Source organism: Colletotrichum fructicola, assembly GCF_000319635.2.
Source record: "Colletotrichum fructicola Nara gc5 chromosome Unknown KSG_Nara_v1_contig11, whole genome shotgun sequence".
NCBI classification, from domain to species: domain Eukaryota; kingdom Fungi; phylum Ascomycota; class Sordariomycetes; order Glomerellales; family Glomerellaceae; genus Colletotrichum; species Colletotrichum fructicola.
This window is the reverse complement of record NW_027094061.1, coordinates 2,377,986-2,396,814: the sequence shown is the minus strand read 5'-3', so window position 1 is coordinate 2,396,814 and position 18,829 is coordinate 2,377,986. Positions and strand designations below refer to the sequence as shown.

The window sequence follows — 18,829 nt, the reverse complement described above, 5'->3', positions numbered from 1 at the left end:
GCCGACAATGACTTTCAACGTACTAGTTGCATCTTTGACGTTGATGGGGAGTAGTCTTTCGTTCCTGACGACGTTTGGCGCATTGATCTCCATCGGTCTCCAACGCACCCGGCGCCGGTCTTTGCGCCACATCCTCATTCTCAACCTCATGGTGGCCGGTAATGTGGTTCCCGTCAAGATTGTTCCGAGAGGACGAAAGGGCTGACGGCTTCCGAACAAAAAGAATTCATTAACTCGGCCAAAAACACCGTCTCGGGGATTATATACATCAAAGACCAAGGGTTACGACGCGGAACAGCATGTGTCCTGAACAGCGTGATCGGTCAACTGTCGGTGCAAGCGTCCGACTTTTCCATCCTCGCCATCGCCATTGCCACACTTCTGGTAGTAAAACAAAAAACGTCCATGGCGGAGGGGACGTTCCTCGAGAGGGTCTCCATCTGCTTCTGCGTGTGGCTCGTCCCTATTGCTACCAGCGTTGCGGCGGCTGGGATCGGCGTCGTGGGGCCCGTCAGCGGGAACTGGTGCTGGATAACGTGGGACAGACCCGATCTTCGATTTGCCCTCACGTACGTTTGGCGTCTGTGGATCATGTTCGCCACCGTTTTCATCTATGCCTACGTCTGGTGGTACCTCGGCCGGCGTCTTCGCCCCGCCGCAATGGCCCCGGATTCCTTGGGCTGGACCGGGGGCTCAACGAGCACTGCTTCTCTGTTGGCAGCACGCCAGACAACGACGAACCGACTGGGTGTGGATTGGCCACGGCCGCAGACTGCGGCTACCGGTGGACGACACCCTCCACGGACCAGACAGCCGCTGACATACAACCTTCCCCCGCTGCCAACGGACGCCACGGCGTTTCACGTCACGAGGTGTTTGATAAAAGACAGCAACAGCAGAAGCATGCCATCGCGGTGTAATTCTCGATCATGGGGAGATGATTGCCCGGCGGACTGCCGATCAAGCTCTCGCCGAGACGTCGGCACGGGTAACGAAGTAGTACTGCCGAACATCACCGCTGCGGCGACAGCTCATCATTCGATCGACGAGCAGTCCCGGAGATTGGAGCGGCGCATCAAGCGCATGATGTTTCTCAACTCGTATCCCATCTTGTACATCCTGCTCTGGATTCCTGGACTTGTGAACAGAGTAATGGAAGCTTGTGGGGTTAAATTGCATGGTTTGTGTCAGGCCTACATTGCATAACCGAGTCAAGCATCTCAACTATGCAATCCGGTACTGCTTCCTAACCTCAATATGGCCTATTTGCATCTGTTTCATGTAGTGTAGCACATCTCGATGGATCTGGCCAACTGGCCACTTATCCTTTACAACAAGATAGTCAATCAATCAATACACAGTTATGCCGTTACTCGCTGGTAGCCACGCTGTCTATCTGACAGTTATGAGCCCAGTTGATTTCTGGTAACTGGCTCTTGATCGCGAGATTCATTCAATCAATTCAAGAAGTACGCTAAAGGACAGGCACAGCGATCAGGATCGTTACAGCCCCATATCCTAGATGGCAGCAAAGTAAAGCCAGCAAAAGCGACGGCAAAGACTGTCCTAATCGTCCAGAGTCAACTGGGCGTAGAACACAAAAGTCCTCCATCTTTGAGGCATATTTTACGGACGGAAGCCGCAATATCAGGCGGAAAGACCGATCCAAGCGACGCCGAACGAGACCGGCCGACCCTGCAGAACAACTACAAGTAACTACTTGTTAAGAATCACTATCAGAGGATCTGGGAATTCCTTTGAAATCATCACTAGACTGGCTTAAGTGAAGCTATCACTATGGACACCTCTAAGACAACTCAGAGGTTAGAGAGCGATGCGGATTGGGTCAAATGGTATAATCTCTTCAGGATGACGGCAACCTTCCATGAGGTTTGGCCATATGTCAACCCTGATGGAACTGAGGTTCTAGTTGAGCCAAGGATCAGATTTCCAGATGTGGACGCTGAGAACTATGACAGATTGCTCAAGGTTGCGGCACTGGAGCACCAGGACGCAGCAAGGATTCATGAAAAGCATCGGAAGGGAGTCCTGGAGGTACTCAAATGGATCAACTCTTCAGTCAACCAGGTCTACCTCAACCAGACAACAAACCAGCAATCAGTCAGAGGCATCATAGTGGCTCTCAGAGAACAACTGAGCCCTGATAGTTACGCCAGACAACAGCAAGTCCTTCACAGATACAACATCCATCGCAGAACGATCAAGAGGACTCGTCTTACTGAATGGCTTATTGTCTACCAGGAGATTATGGAGGAGGCAGCCTCAGCAGGAGTCCCAGCGCTTGCAGACTCAACCACACAAGTGGCAGACTTCCTGAATACGGTCAAGGAGATCGCCCCAGAGTATTACACTGGAGCCTCATTCAACTTCTCAAGGATTGCTCAACCTATTCAGGCTCATGCCACCCAGGCTCAGCCTGGCCAGGCCCAGGATGGGGTACAGCAACCACCACAGGTTCCATCTGGAGTCACACAAGCCCTGGAGTTCAAGAGATGGGTTCGAACCTTTCACCCAGACTGGCTTACTGCAAGCAAACCTCCAGTCAGTTCAACCAGCTTTGCAACCTGGCAAGGGGAAAATGAGGATAACAACTCCTCATCCTCACAGAACAACAGTTCAAAGAAGAAGGAGAAAAGGAAGCCAGATTGCCCAGCCTGTTTTGGACAGCAAAAACACTATATTGTTGACTGCTGGCATATGAATCCAGCTAAGAGACATTCTCACTACGATCCAGAGAAGGATTCGAACAAGAAGGCTATTGAGGCAGGCAGGAAATTCCTTAAAGACCATCCCAGAATACAAGAGAGACTAGACAAAGTCCTCAAGGAGGGATCATCAGGATCATCCTCAACCAACTGGAGACAAAGGTCTAGGTCACAATCCAGAGAAAGGAGCAACAACACTTCATATGTTGGCCACTCAGATGATGCTTCTATTATGTCATCAGCAGATTCATCTTCAGACTCATCCTTCTGTACTGTGGATTCATCCCTCCCATCACCATCCAGCTTTACTTCAGGTTTCTGCCTTAAGGACAGTGTCATCATTGACTGTGGAACAGCCTTTCATGTCTGTAACGATATCACCAGGATGAAGGATCTTGATTACTCCTGGCAGAAGGCTATCCTCACAGGTGGAGGAGCAGTTCAGGCTGTCGCAAGAGGTACTATGGTAGTCCGCCCTAATATGGGGGGCAAGGGGAAGAAGGGGATTAGAGTCAGAGATGTGTGGTACACACCTGACTACCCTGTGACGCTCGTAGCCACAGAGCCACTCAGGAAGAAGGGTCTCTTCTTCACTTCCAAACACCCAGGGATGGAAAACTCTCAGGGAGAATTACTATTCAAGACCCCTCATCAGTATGGGCAATACCTTCTTGAGTATCATGCCCCACAGGCAACAGAGACTCCACCGCTATCCAAGCAAGTTACCTTTCAGCCTACAGGTCGGGATAAAGAAGAAACGTCCTTTTCAGGATTCAAGAAGTCCTCAGACCCTGTTGTATCTAAGGCTGAAGCCTGGCTGTGGCATGAACGACTTGGCCACCCAGGTGCAAAAGGGCTTGAGGAGCTGCTCAACCACTCAATGGGCATGAAAGTGACAGGCATCACTAAAGATGAGTGTGCAGCCTGTTCAACAGCAAAGGCAATGAGGAGAGTTTCCAGAAGACCTTCAGATCATAGGCCAACAGCTCCAGGCGACTACATTGTTATCGACTTCTTCACTATGAGCAACACATATAACGACGAAAAGTATGCTCTGATCATGGGAGATAGATGGTCCCACTTCAACTGGATCCGAACTCTTCGAACCCGGAAGGAAGGTCTTGATGCGATACAGAGGCTTGTGAACCTCCTTGAAAAGCAATACTTTATCACAGTTCGGGTTATCAGACTTGACTGGGAGACAGCACTCCGGAATGCCTTCGACCTATGGGCTGCTATGGAAGGTATCTTAGTTGAAAGATCAGCAGATTACACTGGCGCCCAGAACCCAGCAGAGAGGCTTGGAGGAATGCTCTTTATGATCGCAAGAGCCTTGAGATTTCAGTCAAGATTTCCAGAGTCTATGGCCCCGGAACTCATCAGAGCCGCTGTATATCTCTGCAACAGGATAGGACATAAGATCCTTGGATGGAAGACCCCTGAAGGAGTGATCAACGAATGGCTCAATCAACAGCCAGGCTCAACGCATCAAAGGTCAGAAAAGCCTCAACTTGGACATCTCAAGAGATATGGCTGCAGAGCCTATCCTCTCACCAAGGAATACAAGAGAGGCGAGCAAAAGTCGAACAAGACTTTGCCAAGAGCCTGTATCGGTTATCTCTGTGGCTATGACAGCACTACCATCTATAGGATCTGGGTGCCAGCCCTGAACAAGGTCCTCAGAACAAGAGACGTCTCCTTTGACGAATCATCTATGTATGACCCAAGGGTTGAGGATACAAGTCTTCTCCATCGTCAGGAACTACAGTTCAAGTTCGAAGAGCTTGAGATGAAGTTCCCAGATCCACAAGATGAAGACCTCCCTATGGACTCGGTCCTATGGGATGGGGATGAACTCCTCCATGAGGCATCCAAGCATATCTACCTCCTGCAGAGGAATGACCATACAGATGGACCTAGCAGTACGCTGACTCCAGATCAGTCCCTAGAGCCAGAAGGCACTCAGCCTGCTCCATCTGAGGGGGTGGATGAACAGGAACAAGGACAATCGTCACCAGAATCAACTCCAGTCCTCACTCCACCTACCCCAGACTCTACAGAGCAGTCAGCTATCACACAGACAGCTGTCACAATTGAACCTGAGATTATTGTATCTCTATCGCCTTCTCCACAGCCTACCCCTCAAGGGCCAACATCAAGACGAGGTCGCCCTATAGGCAGTAGAAACGCAGACATCTACAACAGAGAAACACCTATTGGTCAAGTTAACCACCAGCCAGCTAATGCTGTAAGATCTTCAGCAAGGCGCAGAAATCAGAGAGGTTCATCAGGAACATCCAACTTCACCCTGTCAACTGATACAGCAATGAACGTTGAGAACAAGACAGTGTGGAAAAAGGGCACCTTTGAAGTCACCAGACTTGAGGATGTGGATCAACAGAAACACAGGATCCTTCCCCTCAGATGGGTGCTCACATATAAGTTTGACAAGCACAACCGGCTGGTCAAGTTCAAAGCAAGGATCTGTGTGAGAGGGGATCTCCAACCTATGAGCGGAATGGAAACCTATGCGTCTACTCTTGCTGGAACATCATTCAGGACCCTCATGGCTGTTACAGCAAGGTTCAACCTAGAAACAATCCAGCTTGATGCTGTGAATGCGTTCACTAACGCTGTTCTGGATGAACTTGTCTATGTCTGGTTTCCCCCAGGCTTTAACCGTTCAGGCTACTGCATCATACTTCGCAAAGCTCTCTATGGGCTAAGAAGAAGCCCACTGCTATGGCAGAAGAGTCTCAAGTCTACCCTCATGCTCTTAGGACTCACACCTTTAGATGAGGACGATTGCATCTTCATCAGCAAGTACCTTGCCATGATGATCTTTGTGGACGATATGGTCATAGTCTTCCGTGACAAATACAGAGACCAAGCAAGGAAGATTGTGGATGGACTTAAAGCTAAGTATGAGATGAAGGAGATGGGAGAGATCAACATCTTCTTAGGAGTCCGAATCATCAGAAACCGAAAGAAGAAGAGGCTCTGGTTGTGCATGGACAACTACATCACGAAGATCTGTGAGGAGTTCAAGGTGGACAAGAAGAGGAGAGGTCCAACCACACCCATGGGATCAGACAACCTTATACCACACCAAGGAGAGGCGACACCAGAAGAGATACACTGGTATCAACGCAGAACTGGTTCTATCAACTATGCTGGTATTATGGCAAGGCCAGACGTCTGTTACCCCTCATCCAGGTTATCTGAGTTCCACATGAATCCATCAGACCTTCACAGCAAGTCTGCTGATACCTGTCTTTCCTATCTATGGAACACAAGATACTTCGCTATTGGATTCGACTGTGAAGGCAAAGGAACACTATTCTGTGCTTCAGACGCTTCATTTGCAGACGATACAGTCACCAGGAAGAGTACTCAGGGATATGTGATGATGCTCTTTGGAGGTCCTATCGCCTGGAAGTCTTCTAAGCAGCGAAGAGTTGTCACATCTAGCACTGAAGCAGAGCTTGTGGCCCTCACTCAGGCTACGAAAGAATACCTAGCCACCATACGTCTAGTCAAGGAACTTCAACTTGAACTTGATGACGACTTCATTATGCAGTGTGACAATCAACAGACCCTTAGATTGCTCACAATGGAGAATCCTCAGCAGAACAGCAGGCTCCGGCATATCAACATCAACAACCTATGGTTACGACAAGAGCTCCAAATAGGGGTTATTAAGTACCACTGGATTAAGACGAATGAGATAGTTGCAGATGGAACCACAAAAACTCTGCCACCTCAGAAGCAAAGCCTCTATATTGCTCAGCTTAGGATGACAGATGTTCAGAGTTACATCGAAACTGCAGATCCCACAGTTTAAAAGGGTATCACTCTCAGATCCATTCAACTGGCAAAACAGACCTCTCACTACAAAAGATTCAACATCACCAACTTTACGATCGTTTGTGTTTAGTTGTTTCTATTTCTTAGTGTTCTTCATTCCTATCTTTTGAGTAAATGCTTTATACGCACAAAAACACCACAAAAACCCAGAATAAACATCCAAAGCACACTCCTTCTATACTGATCTACTCCAGGATCACAGCAAAATAGGCATAACAGCCACTCTTTTGGTTATATCATGTAGCAGAGATTTATTCTACTGTGGAATCATCTCTGAGGGGGTGTGTCAGGCCCACATTGCATAACCGAGTCAAGCATCTCAACTATGCAATCCGGTACTGCTTCCTAATGTTGGATTGACGACTGTGTCTGGATAAAGGGATGCTAGAAATGCATTGAATAATATGCAAGAACCGATGATGATGGGTAAATACAAGACAGAACCCCGCTCGGACCGGTATAGGAGGAAATCCCTCAATCAAGCAGAACAATCACCTTTTGATCAATGGACCTCAGTGGTATTGCATTAAATCAACATCGTTTGTCTAACAATTAAGAGTCTCATATCGCTCTAGAACAAGCTTCGTGCAATCTAAGCAGATACGATGTCGACCAATACCGCTTCGTCGAAGAAGGTGCTGCTGCGGACCTTCGAAGACTGGGGCCGTTGGGACGAAGAATTCCAGACGAAGTCTATAAGCTTGCACCTATGGGATTGCATCAATCCTGACGGCGAAGAAGCGTTGATGGAAAAGCCCCAACGACCAGCATTTGAAACCTACAATCGGAAGGTTTCTTCTCGCGCTGCCGACCTAGACCAACTTTCCCCACAGGGAAGACAGACCCGCCACGGTGGGCAATCGACTCAGACAGTCAGCCAATCCTCGACAGGCGACCTTGCGCTTTCGACGACTGAATCGACCGACCCACACTTACGCGCTCGAAACTTGTCTGAACTGACGGCAGAAGACAAAGCTTCCTTCACATTCGAATGGCGAGTGTATGAGCAAGACTACAAGGAATACAAAGAGCAAGAAACGAATTCAGAGAGGTTGAAGGCGTGGGTCATTGATACGGTAGACTATGGTTTGCGCCAGAGCTCCTGTCGTGCAATGTGGGACCTCAGGACGTGGTACGCCAATCTACGGACAAGTGTTGGTGCCACTGAGAGGGAACAGCAGACTGCAGCCCGGCGTAAATACCAGACAGCCACGAAGATCCTTTCTAGTGTGCCTAAGGATTTCGCGGGATGGATCACCTCCTGGGAGATGGCCACCAACCATGCGCTTGTGAGAAAAACCGGAGGAGTGGAAGACCCCAACACCTGGTTTGAAGATTTGACGAGAGCCATCCAGCCAATATTCGGCGGTTGGGTCACCATATACGCTGGAATCTACAAGGATAAGCTTGAGGAGAAAACATTGACGATTGGGGAGGTCGCGAAGGACCTCAGGAAGGAGGCCGAGCGAAGGGATCTCCTTGGCCTTCAGGAGAAGGGATCACGACTCACCAGAGGCGTGTTTGGCCCGACCTTTGCAACAGGCCAAAGCCAAAGCATGTTACCTCAGCTGGAGGCTACACCAAGCAACGAAGAAGGCGACACACAGACCCGAAACCAAGCTACAGGCCGGAAGCGTAAGCGCGCATTCTCGCCAGGGAGCCCCGATGTGGTCTGCAAGGCCTGTGAAGGTGCTCATGGGCTGGAAAACTGCTACTATGTGTTTCCGAAGAAAGCCCCAGCATACTTCAAGGGAAGAAAGCTGATACGTGACGCGGTTGACCATCGCGTCAGAAATGACGCGTCTTTGAAAGATGAGATCAGCCGCATTAAGAGAGTTAAACCAGTCGAGGAGATGGATTGACTAGGAAGGAACGTCGGAGAGTGTGGAGCTAGCTTCATCTCATCCAACCTGACACTCCCTAGTGCGCTTTATCCGCTGAAGAACTCGGCTCTTCTCGACTCAGGAGCAACAGTCCATATCTTCAACAATGTCGATCGGTTCAATCACTACCGAAAAGGAGAGCTTGGAGACTTCGTTCTAGCTGGAAAGCAAAGAGTACCGATTCAAGGATACGGGAATGTAGACATCCGTACTGAAGGACCTGGGGGCTCGAGAATACTCCGACTATACGACGTCGCCTTTTGCGAGAATTTCCCATGCAACCTGGTATCGCTTCGGCGACTACAGAAACGTGGATACTGGTGGGATACTCGACCTGCGTGCAACTACCTACGGTCAAGCGACGACACTATTGTCTGCAAGTTGGTGGATCGCCATGATCAGTTCGTCATTGAAGATGTGCCTCTGAACACCACAAAAGGTGTATTTGTCACGCGGAGGCACAAGTTCAACTCCTGGACCGAGCGACATGCTGTGAAAGCAGACGCATTACGATGGCATCTTCGCCTCGGACACCCCGGTCCGCAATCTCTAGAACGCCTCGTCAACACCTCAAACGGAGTACGAATCAAGGGACCTACTACCGTCGAGTGTGACGGATGCGCGTTATCCAAGATCAAACGTCAAGTGCATCGCCAGCCACGAAATACAGGACAAGGACCCGGCGAAAGATTGGCAATCGACTTTCATGACCTACCCAGAGATCCAATGGGGAGGAAAAGCGTGATGTTGATAACAGACCGCTGGTCTGGAATGATTTGGGATTATTACCTGGTAGAAAGAAGCCTGAGCACAATCGATATAGTGCTCGAGAATCTGTTCGGCATTCTTCAACGGCAGTTCCAAGTCAAACCAAAGGCCGTGGAATGCGATAACGAGATTCTGAGAGAAGGAATTGTCGCTTCCTCGTTCCTCCACTCGCACCACATCAAGGTCGAATCATCAGCACCCAACACCCAGGCCCAAAACGGTGGAGCTGAGGCATCAGGTAGAGCAGTTAAGATGAAAGCGCGGGCCATGAGAATAGGAGCACGACTTCCCGAACATTTATGGGTTGAGATATATCGCGCAGCGGTGTACTTGTACAACCGAACGCCAAAGTACATGTACAGCTGGCGAACACCGTACGACCGATTCCATACAGCTCTCGCACACAGAGACGGAATCGTGGTTCAAGATCGAAAACCACATCAGGCACACCTACGCGTCTATGGGTGCAAAGCATACGCCATGACCTCAGAAGCTCAGCTGCAACAAAGGAAGAAACAAAAGTTGAACCCTAAAGCATGGATTGGATTTCTCGTTGGATACCAGTCAACGAATATATATCGCATCTGGAATCCACAGACAGGACGGATCATTGCGACAAGAGATGTCATCTTCAACGAAGATGAACTTTTCAACGGAAATATCAACCAACTAAGAGATGATATCCTTCACATTGGGCAGCAAGAGCTAATTGATTTACTCAAGCAGGTAGAAGAGCCAGAGACAGACCGAAACGCTACGACGGAAGACGACCTGAGCGGTGCCGTTATACCCGAAACATGGGATGGCCTTCAAGGAGAGGACGAGAGCGTCGCAACCTGGCTCAGTCGGGAAGACGCCGCTCCCCAAGAAGAGGAAAGAGATGCGGGAGCTGAACAGTTGGAGGCTGAGTCTGATCAACCAGCTGGTACCGACGAAGGCTCTGGAACATCCGGGGACGTGGAAGTCGATCAGGGGAAACCAGAAGGCGGCTCGGAAGACCAGGCAGAAGCCGGCACCGATGACCAAGCCAAGAATTCTGATGCCCAAAGTCGTCCGTACCTGTCCCCTGTGTCTCTTCCACCGACGGCACTTCTAGTCATGGCGATTCGGGATGATGTAAGTCGATCAAGAGTTGAGACTCGCAGATGCGACAACAACAAAGACGTCTTCGAAGTATGGAAAGCAGCCTTCTCTGCTGGACGTCAAGCCACACTAGTCGGCTTGATGGATGGCAAGAAGATTGACAAGGCTAAGCTCCAGCGACTCCTCAAAACACCCGACAGTTTACATCGAAGGCAAATGCCCCCATTACCACGGAGCCACGCAGAACTCAGGCAACATCCTATGGGAACGATCTTTGAGGCGGCGGAGCAGGAACACTTGCGCAGCCATTCCGAGATGAGATCCTGGATCGAGATCAATCGACAGGACTCCCGGGCAAAGGACTGTCAAGTCCTAGACTGCATGTGGGTTTACGTATATAAGTTTGACAAGCATGGACGGTTTCAGAAGGGGAAGGCTCGTCTTGTCGTCAGAGGAGACCAACAGGCCAAGCCCGTCAATGAGGAGACATACGCCGCGACACTAGCTGGACGATCCTTCCGCACGCTGATGGCGATTGCTGCACGCTTCGATCTCGAGCTCATCCAATACGATGCCGTCAATGCGTTTGTGAACGCAAGATTGGACACAAACGTTTTCATGCGGATGCCACCAGGCTATAGGAAACCGGGAATTATCCTGATGCTCCAGAAGGCACTGTATGGCTTAAGAGAGTCGCCCCTTCTGTGGCAGAGAGACCTCACGGCTACCCTGAAAGAGATCGGATTCGAGTCCGTGCCACACGAACCCTGCTGCATGACCAGAGGAAGTATCATCATCTTCTTTTATGTTGATGATATCGTCCTGGCATACAGAAAGCAGAAGGAAAACGAAGTTCAGAAAGTCACAACAGAACTACGAAAACGTTACGAACTGACGGGAGGAAAACCACTGCAATGGTTCCTCGGAATCGAAGTTCTCCGGGATAGGAAGAAGAACCTGATCTGGCTTTCTCAGTCTGATTATATTGACAAGATCGCTAACCTTGCTGAAGACATAGATCAGCGACACGATGTTCCCATCAGACGCGAAGAGCTACGTCCATACGAGCCACGGGCAGTCGTTGCGTCTGTCCGGCGCTATCAACGGAAGATCGGCTCAATACTGTACGCCGCTGTTATTACGAGACCTGACGTGGCCTTCGCAGCGTCAAAACTTGCCAGGTTTAATGCAAACCCGGGACCTGAACATCACAAGGCTGCCGATCGAGTACTTCTTTACCTCAGGAAAACAGCGTCGCTGGCCTTACGGTTTGGCGGAGGCGACGAGTTCATCGTGGCGAGCGATGCTTCATTCGCCGACGACACGGAGGACCGCAAGAGCTCTCAGGCATACGTCATGCGACTTTTCGGCGGCACCATCGGTTGGAAAGCAAACAAACAAGCAACTGTCACTACTTCAACGACCGAGGCCGAGCTACTCGCTCTTGCGCAGGCAGCCAAGGAGGCTATGTTCATCTCCCGGCTACTTGCAGAGCTTGGAGTACAACTGGACGAAGGACGCATACGAATCCAATGTGACAATCTCCAGACGATACAGTTAGTCAACAAGGACATCACGAAAATGCAGACCAAACTTCGACACGTAGACATACACAATCATTGGTTGAGACAAGAGGCGCAAATGAATAGGATCAAGGTGGAATATCAGCCTACCACGGACATGATCGCGGATGGGCTCACCAAACCGATGCACCATGCGTCATTGGAAAGATTTGTCGAACAAATTGGTTTGGCCGATATCTCTACGCATCTCAAGAGAAGAAAACTGCCAGGACTGGAAGAAAGAGAACTCTTGAGTAAGATGGGGAAATTGGATCTGGATCCAGCCGACGCACCAGTCTCGGCCTAAGCGGCTTCAACTGGGGGGGTGTGTTGGATTGACGACTGTGTCTGGATAAAGGGATGCTAGAAATGCATTGAATAATATGCAAGAACCGATGATGATGGGTAAATACAAGACAGAACCCCGCTCGGACCGGTATAGGAGGAAATCCCTCAATCAAGCAGAACAATCACCTTTTGATCAATGGACCTCAGTGGTATTGCATTAAATCAACATCGTTTGTCTAACACCTAACACCAATATGGCCTATTTGCATCTGTTTCTGTTGGTTTCGCAGGGTGAATACAGCGATATCGCGTACTTTGACGAATAACTGTATGGATTGATTGGCTTGATGTGTGTTGAAGGGAAGAGTCTCCAACGGGTGAAGTGAGGCCGGGTTATGGCCGTCAGCCACGGACCGCCACACCACTTGCCACAGCTAGATTCCGACGTGTTATTCCGACACTGGCAACTTTATCTTTTTCCCTTTTTGCCACGTCGGAGCTGAAGTCCCTTCTAATGTACACAGGACCGAAACTGCCGTTGATTTGCTAAAGTGCTGCAAATCGACGAATCGGCTGGTTAACGGGCTATTCAGTCGTATCCATGTTTGCCAGTTATCCCTCTTTTCTTCGTCCCCTTATAGTCCCCCTCCTCTCATCTAGGCACGCGTTACCCATCCCTCCATCCGGACTACCGCCTTGTTTTTGTCGACAAATCGCTCGAGGGCTCGATTTGGGTTGCTCTTGGTGAAGGCATCAGCGAGGTTATCGTCGCCGTTGATCCATCGGATCTCGTTTAGCTCGCGGCGCTCGTATGATTGCCGAAGGGCCATAATATCGATCATCAGGCGTTTCTCCTTCGTGGTACCAAGTTTCACAAGGCACTCATACAGCGAGTATGAGTCAGTACAGACAACCGTTTGGATCGGTGCTAATTTGAGGTTGCTGTTGATCATTCTGATTGTTGAGGCTATAGCGTAGGCCATGTCGACGCCTGCCACCATGCCGTATATCTCTGACGCAAGAACGCTTCGGGTCACTCGCTTGCTCTTCGTGGAGCTGAAGTGGACGATATTGCCGTGAATGGTGAATTCACTACTGCCATCGTTAGTCTGCTCGTTAGCAAGGATGATAACGAATCCAAGCTGCGAGGTCAGGTCTGCGTTATTAGCAAAAGATCCGTCCACGAAAACGAATAGCTTGGCTGTAGCTAAATCAACCGGTATAAAAGTCAAGCCACGGTCAAGAGAATCCATCTGCCATTTGAGGCGTCGGTTGAGGTTCTTAATATCCTCAGGCGATGGGTCTTGGTGTTGTGCTGCTGCTGAGAGGTCGAAGCAGGCTTCTGGTTGGCAAATCGAAGCGATATAGGCGCCGCGGGCACGTTGCTCAACGTATTGCTGCTTAGATACAGGACTTTTGATAACGAGGCGTAGCTTCTCTCCTTGACCCTTCTGCCTAAGGCTCAGGGTGCTGTTGATCATAGTGACAATACCACCGTTGAAAGTGAGAGGTTCGTCAGCAGTAAGGGTTTGCTTTGGTTTTGCCGTGAACGCGGCCTTCTTGAGCTCTTCATCCTCTCTGCGTGAGAAGGACTCATCTGATAGGCCGATTGTATCGTCGGTCTGCATGCCTACGCAAGCGAAGTCTGGATTCTCAGTTGATGAGATTAGTAGGCATGGGTCGTATGAGGATGTAACCATCTGGAGCTTTTCTCTATGGTGCTTATGGTATGTTGCCCACCAGTGGGTGCCTGCCTCCGCGATTCCATATAGAGGCTTAACCACAGCCATAATCGTACCTTCAGGGTGTAGGTGACGAATTTGGATTGGGAGGTGGGCAAGAATAGTGCGATTCAGCCTGGTTTCAGACTGAACGTACGCCTGGGTAATGTCTCGTAACCATAGGGATTTGCCAGCGGCAAGCAGGGCAGGGGCAATCGCCAGGATTAGTCGTTGGCTTGCCCTCTGAATTGTGGGCGATTGGGTCAGTATGGCATCTTTGCCATCATCTGCATAACCTTGTACGACCAGTCTTGATTTCTCATATGGCGAATTTGTGGTCTTCCCCTTGACTTCGTTAACAATTCGGGATTTGAAAATCCGTACGCCTCGGTGCTTGGTCTCATCAAAGGGGATGAATTCGAAGACACCGCGGCTAATCAGACTATCAATCTCCTTCCTAGTTGATTGCTCAAAAGGGTGGCCATGTGATGTTATTATACCCTTTTTCCTGAGCTCGAGAGCCAGTTCAGCGTCAGAAGCTTCCTTAGCCGTTAGGAAAGAGGTTGACAGTGGACATAGGTTCTTCCGAGGCCGGCCGCGACGAGGTCTTGGGGCATCGCCAGCAACAACAATCTCATCAAGGACCACTTCAGTATCTTCATCCACTAGACTGTTAGCCTGTGGTGGTTGATTTACTTCGGTTGCAGCCTGCAGCAGTGGATTTGTTGATATCTCTGTGATCTCCTCAGGGTCTTGGTGGAAGGGTTTCACCATTGTTGAACGAAATATCCTTGGGCCGCGTGGGTGGTCGATAGTACAATTCTCGCCGTCAGTAGCAAGAAGTCTGAATGGGCCCTGCCAGCCTTTCTTTTCACGCCATACTCGAACCTGGGATTGAAGTGGGAGGTTGAGAGTAGGCTGAGTATCTGGGCCGTTGCGTTTATTAAGGGCATCTTTGACCTGGCGGCTTGCGTGGAGGCGTCTCACTTCCTCCATAGCTTTGCGTATAGCTGTTGCCCTCTGGAGGATCTCAGGCGATGGAGGTGAATCGTGGTTAATCCGCGGGTATGCTCCGAAAACGAGAAGGGTTGGTACCAGGCCGTTCGGGCCGGCAGTATCGTTAATGGCCTTGATTGCCATCTGTAGAGCCACCTCTGGGCGGAGGGAAGGGTCCTCAGCTTTGATGATCTCATACGCACGGCGTAGAGGTTTGTGGTATCTCTCGACTTTGCCGATACTATTATGGGCCTCGATTGGGATCTCTTTGATCGAAATAGCCATAGATCTAGCTGACTGGCGAAACTCCTCAGATCTGAAGTTGGTCCCTGCATCTGTGACGATCCAGTCAGGCGGACCCTGATATACATCGATCCAGCACATGCGTAAGGCTTCCCACGTCTGCTTGGCTGAGATATCCTCAAGGAATCTGGCTGCATTGAATGCAGTAGCTGTATCGACGACGTGGAGGACAGGCTTGTTACCGTCGATGTAGAAGATATCAACAATCACCTCGTAGTTGAAAGAATGGTCATCCTGGAGGGTGAATTTGAATCTGGATGGGGCTGCGCCATTCATCTGGCAACGTTGGCATATCTTAGTCAGTTGCTCAAGAGCTGTTATTTCAACTGGGTGGCCAGCCCTCTGTAGGACGGTATGGAGGCGCTGAACCGAGGGATGACCGAATCGTCGGTGTAGGCGGCGTAGCTCAACCTCTGTGAGATGGTTCCATGCAAGGGACCTTTCTCTCTCCAGAAGCATCCATGGGTGGCCCCACTTACGTATAATAGGCACCCTGATATCGCCTTGTTGGAGGAAGTTGTTGAGATTATCAAATTTAATCCCTAGTCGGTCCATGTCCTGTAAGCATAACAGAAAAGGGGTATCCGAAGGCACCACATGGAAGGTGATAGGTCCAAAAGGGGTTGGAACCTTAGTTGTCCCTATTGATGTGATGGCATCGCCTCTGCCGAATCGTATCGAGGCTTCGCCAACAGCAGACGTATCTAAATCGACAGAGGGAAGAATATGCTTTCTCAAAGCGACAAATTGAGGGTGGCCAGCTGTGGAGAACCCAGCTGCGCCGGAGTCAGGCATAATGCCTTGAAAGGTTGTTGATGAATATCGGCCCTCTAAAGTGAAGAGGGAGGTAGGCTCACGCGCGGGCTGATCGTTATACGGATCTTCCTTCGTCACCGCGTGAAGCACTGATTGATCGGCTAGGATGGTTGCAATCCTACGGCCGTCAACAGTGGTCATGGTATTTGTGAAAAAGGAGGTAGGAAAATTATCGTTTTCCTCACTATCCTCATCACCCGAGATGCCCATAGCCTGGACATATTGGGCAATAGGATCATCAGCCTCAAGGGTATCTATCCCTTCAACGCCTTCATGCCATGCGAGGAAGTGGCAAAAGGCGGGCATAGAAGAGTCTTGGAGGTGCTGGCTTGCCTTGAATCGGGTATACGCATTGCGTCTTTCCTCAGTTGGGTGCTTAGTTGACCAGCATCCTGTTTTACCACAGATATAGCACTTCTTTGTTGGTGCTGGAAGTGATCTCTGGTTGCGGCTGTTACTGCCAAGGAAGGGTTGCTGTCGACGAGGTGGCCGGCCGAATCGTGCCTCCCGGCCATAGCCATTGTACGTTCGGTCAGTCCAGTATCTCTCAGCTAGGTTTTCTTCTTGGTTGGCCGGGGCCGCTGGGAACTGTTGCTGTTCTTGACTGTGCTGTGCGGCTGTACCAAGTGCTGAACGGAGCTGGTTGCGTACGCCCTGGTAAGTAGGAGCAGGGCTGTATAGGCAGAGATCGCATTCCTTCACGCCGCGGCAGGCACTAAGGACTTGGTCGCGAAGTGCCTCGTCAGACTGATGGATCGTGGATAGGGCTCGCTGAATCTTTTTGAGTTTCGTAAGGAGGATATCAAGAGCTTGGAGCTTGGTTTTATCAGGGTTATCTCGGAGAACTCGAAGGAGGGTGGTATTCCGCCACTCTGATAGGTAGGTTTGGCGGGTTTCTTCAGTTTCAAAGTGTTGCTTGACACGGCTGACCATATCATGGAAATCCAAAGTTGGGTTGTTGGATATGTAGTCGAAGTAAAAGTCTGAGGCTTCGTCTTTGAGCATGATGGAGAAGGCGCCTGCAAATTGGGAGTGAGAGATCCCGACCTTATGGCAGCTATCTCGGAAGATGAAAAGCTTCGATTCAAGAACGTCGTACATCTCCCCTCCATACTTCATATCGTCAGTATACAGCTTACCGAGGTCGGTAAGCTGCCTTGGTAATGGCATATACTCAGGGATCGTATTAGCGATCTGAGGCTTCTCGGGGGTAACTGCTGAAGTGGTTTGAGGGGCTTGAGTTGGTGTGGGGCTTAAGGGTGGGTTGACTTGAGCGAATCCAGGCGTGTTTGCACTGCTTGGGCCAGGGGTGGCTTGCCCACTTCGTCTGGCCTGGTGGTAACGTGCCTCAACAACATCTGGATCTTCGCTGATATCCTCAAGGAACTCTGGATCGCGGCAGTTTTCTCTAAACGTCTTGCTTCGCTTCTTCATGTTGTTGATTTCTTCAGTAGTCCATATGTGGAAGTTGTCTCCCTGGGTTGCGTTGTATGTGTTTCTGGCTACTGAACCACGGTTCATCTTGACATTGACCCCTTGGGCCATAATAGTATCTCGGAAGAGCCTGACGATATTGGGGTTTGCCTTTTCAAATAGTTCCTCTGGCCAATCTTCAAAATCGTTAAGCAGCTGGGACCATAGGTCTCGGCCTTGGGCTCTGTCGGCATGGTAGCACTCAGCATAAAAGGCAAGTGCTGTATCGATCTGAATATCGTCTCCAGGCGCAGTAGGGTTGAAAGAAGCAAGCCTGCCCCACGTGGACGGATCCACTGAGCCTACGAGCTTTGAGGGGATAGGCAGGATCAAGCTAGCCTGGCTGAGTTGGCTATGCCCTCCTTGTGTTATTGACGGCGCTTGTTGACTCTCGGAATCCATGGTTAGGTGGTCTCTTTGGTCGTGTTGCAGTGGTAATGGTCCTAGGCCTTGTGATGGGATGCGGCTCCCGTTTGGCTTGGAGTGGAGAATCCTCGCGGCTTAGGTGGGTGAGGCCCGAGCTGGCCTAGGATTGGTGGTGTTGATCTGATCTGGGGAGCCCTGGTCTGGTGGGGTGTGATCAAACAATAACTGAGTCAGGAATTGCCCGATCTTCCAGTTCTGCCGAAAGGATAGATATTGCCGAAAGGACAGATATTTGCTGGCAAAGCCAGCTGAAGTTGGCGGATGAAAGAGGTCTGCGCAGGAGGCAGATCTTGATGGTTCGACGAGAAGGGAATCCTATAGCCATAAAGTGCGTATGGTTGAGGATGTCGTCATTTGTCTTGCGTGATGGACGCTCTATATGGGGACTCTTAATCGCCGTATAGATTTGAAGCTTGAGGGGAACCTTTGAAACGATTCTAAGTGAATAGATCGTATACTCTTCGCCTGGCTTCCTTAGCACGTTAAGTCGACTATGAGGGGAACCTGATTGAACGTCCAGTCTGGCCGTTAACCTTTCGCCTATAGCTGAAGAACGTCTCTTCTGTAGAAGACCTTGCTGATCTGCGGGAAACGAGTGGTTGTGAAGTTAACCACTGATCAGTGTTGGTTTCGCAGGGTGAATACAGCGATATCGCGTACTTTGACGAATAACTGTATGGATTGATTGGCTTGATGTGTGTTGAAGGGAAGAGTCTCCAACGGGTGAAGTGAGGCCGGGTTATGGCCGTCAGCCACGGACCGCCACACCACTTGCCACAGCTAGATTCCGACGTGTTATTCCGACAGTTTCATGTAGTGTAGCACATCTCGATGGATCTGGCCAACTGGCCACTTATACCTATCATAATCAATCAATACACAGTTATGCCGTTACTCGCTGGTAGCCACGCTGTCTA

General features: G+C 50.1%; 5 protein-coding genes across 5 annotated transcripts; 4 read left to right on the top strand and 1 right to left on the bottom strand.

Annotated features, from left to right (window-relative positions):
* Nucleotides 1-7: 7 nt before the first annotated feature.
* Nucleotides 8-1,206, top strand: CGGC5_v017184 (uncharacterized protein; the record flags this gene model as incomplete). The annotated part of the gene is made up of 2 exons (XM_066153806.1): nt 8-158; nt 224-1,206. The coding sequence occupies 2 exons, from the start codon at nt 8-10 to the stop codon at nt 1,204-1,206; spliced, it is 1,134 nt and encodes a 377-aa protein (XP_066006793.1).
* A 591-nt stretch (nt 1,207-1,797) lies between these two features.
* Nucleotides 1,798-6,570, top strand: CGGC5_v017183 (Retrovirus-related Pol polyprotein from transposon TNT; the record flags this gene model as incomplete). The annotated part of the gene is made up of 1 exon (XM_066153805.1): nt 1,798-6,570. One exon carries the CDS (start codon nt 1,798-1,800, stop codon nt 6,568-6,570), a length of 4,773 nt encoding a protein of 1,590 aa, XP_066006795.1.
* Nucleotides 6,571-7,584: 1,014 nt separating this feature from the next.
* On the top strand, nt 7,585-8,455 carry CGGC5_v017182 (uncharacterized protein; the record flags this gene model as incomplete). Its single annotated transcript, XM_066153804.1, has 2 exons — nt 7,585-7,593; nt 7,652-8,455. 2 exons carry the CDS (start codon nt 7,585-7,587, stop codon nt 8,453-8,455), a joined length of 813 nt encoding a protein of 270 aa, XP_066006794.1.
* Nucleotides 8,456-9,247: 792 nt separating this feature from the next.
* On the top strand, nt 9,248-12,196 carry CGGC5_v017181 (Retrovirus-related Pol polyprotein from transposon TNT; the record flags this gene model as incomplete). Its single annotated transcript, XM_066153803.1, has 1 exon — nt 9,248-12,196. One exon carries the CDS (start codon nt 9,248-9,250, stop codon nt 12,194-12,196), a length of 2,949 nt encoding a protein of 982 aa, XP_066006797.1.
* A 637-nt stretch (nt 12,197-12,833) lies between these two features.
* CGGC5_v017180 (uncharacterized protein) lies at nt 12,834-17,888 on the bottom strand (the record flags this gene model as incomplete). Its single annotated transcript, XM_066153802.1, has 1 exon — nt 12,834-17,888. The coding sequence occupies one exon, from the start codon at nt 17,886-17,888 to the stop codon at nt 12,834-12,836; it is 5,055 nt and encodes a 1,684-aa protein (XP_066006796.1).
* Nucleotides 17,889-18,829: the final 941 nt, after the last annotated feature.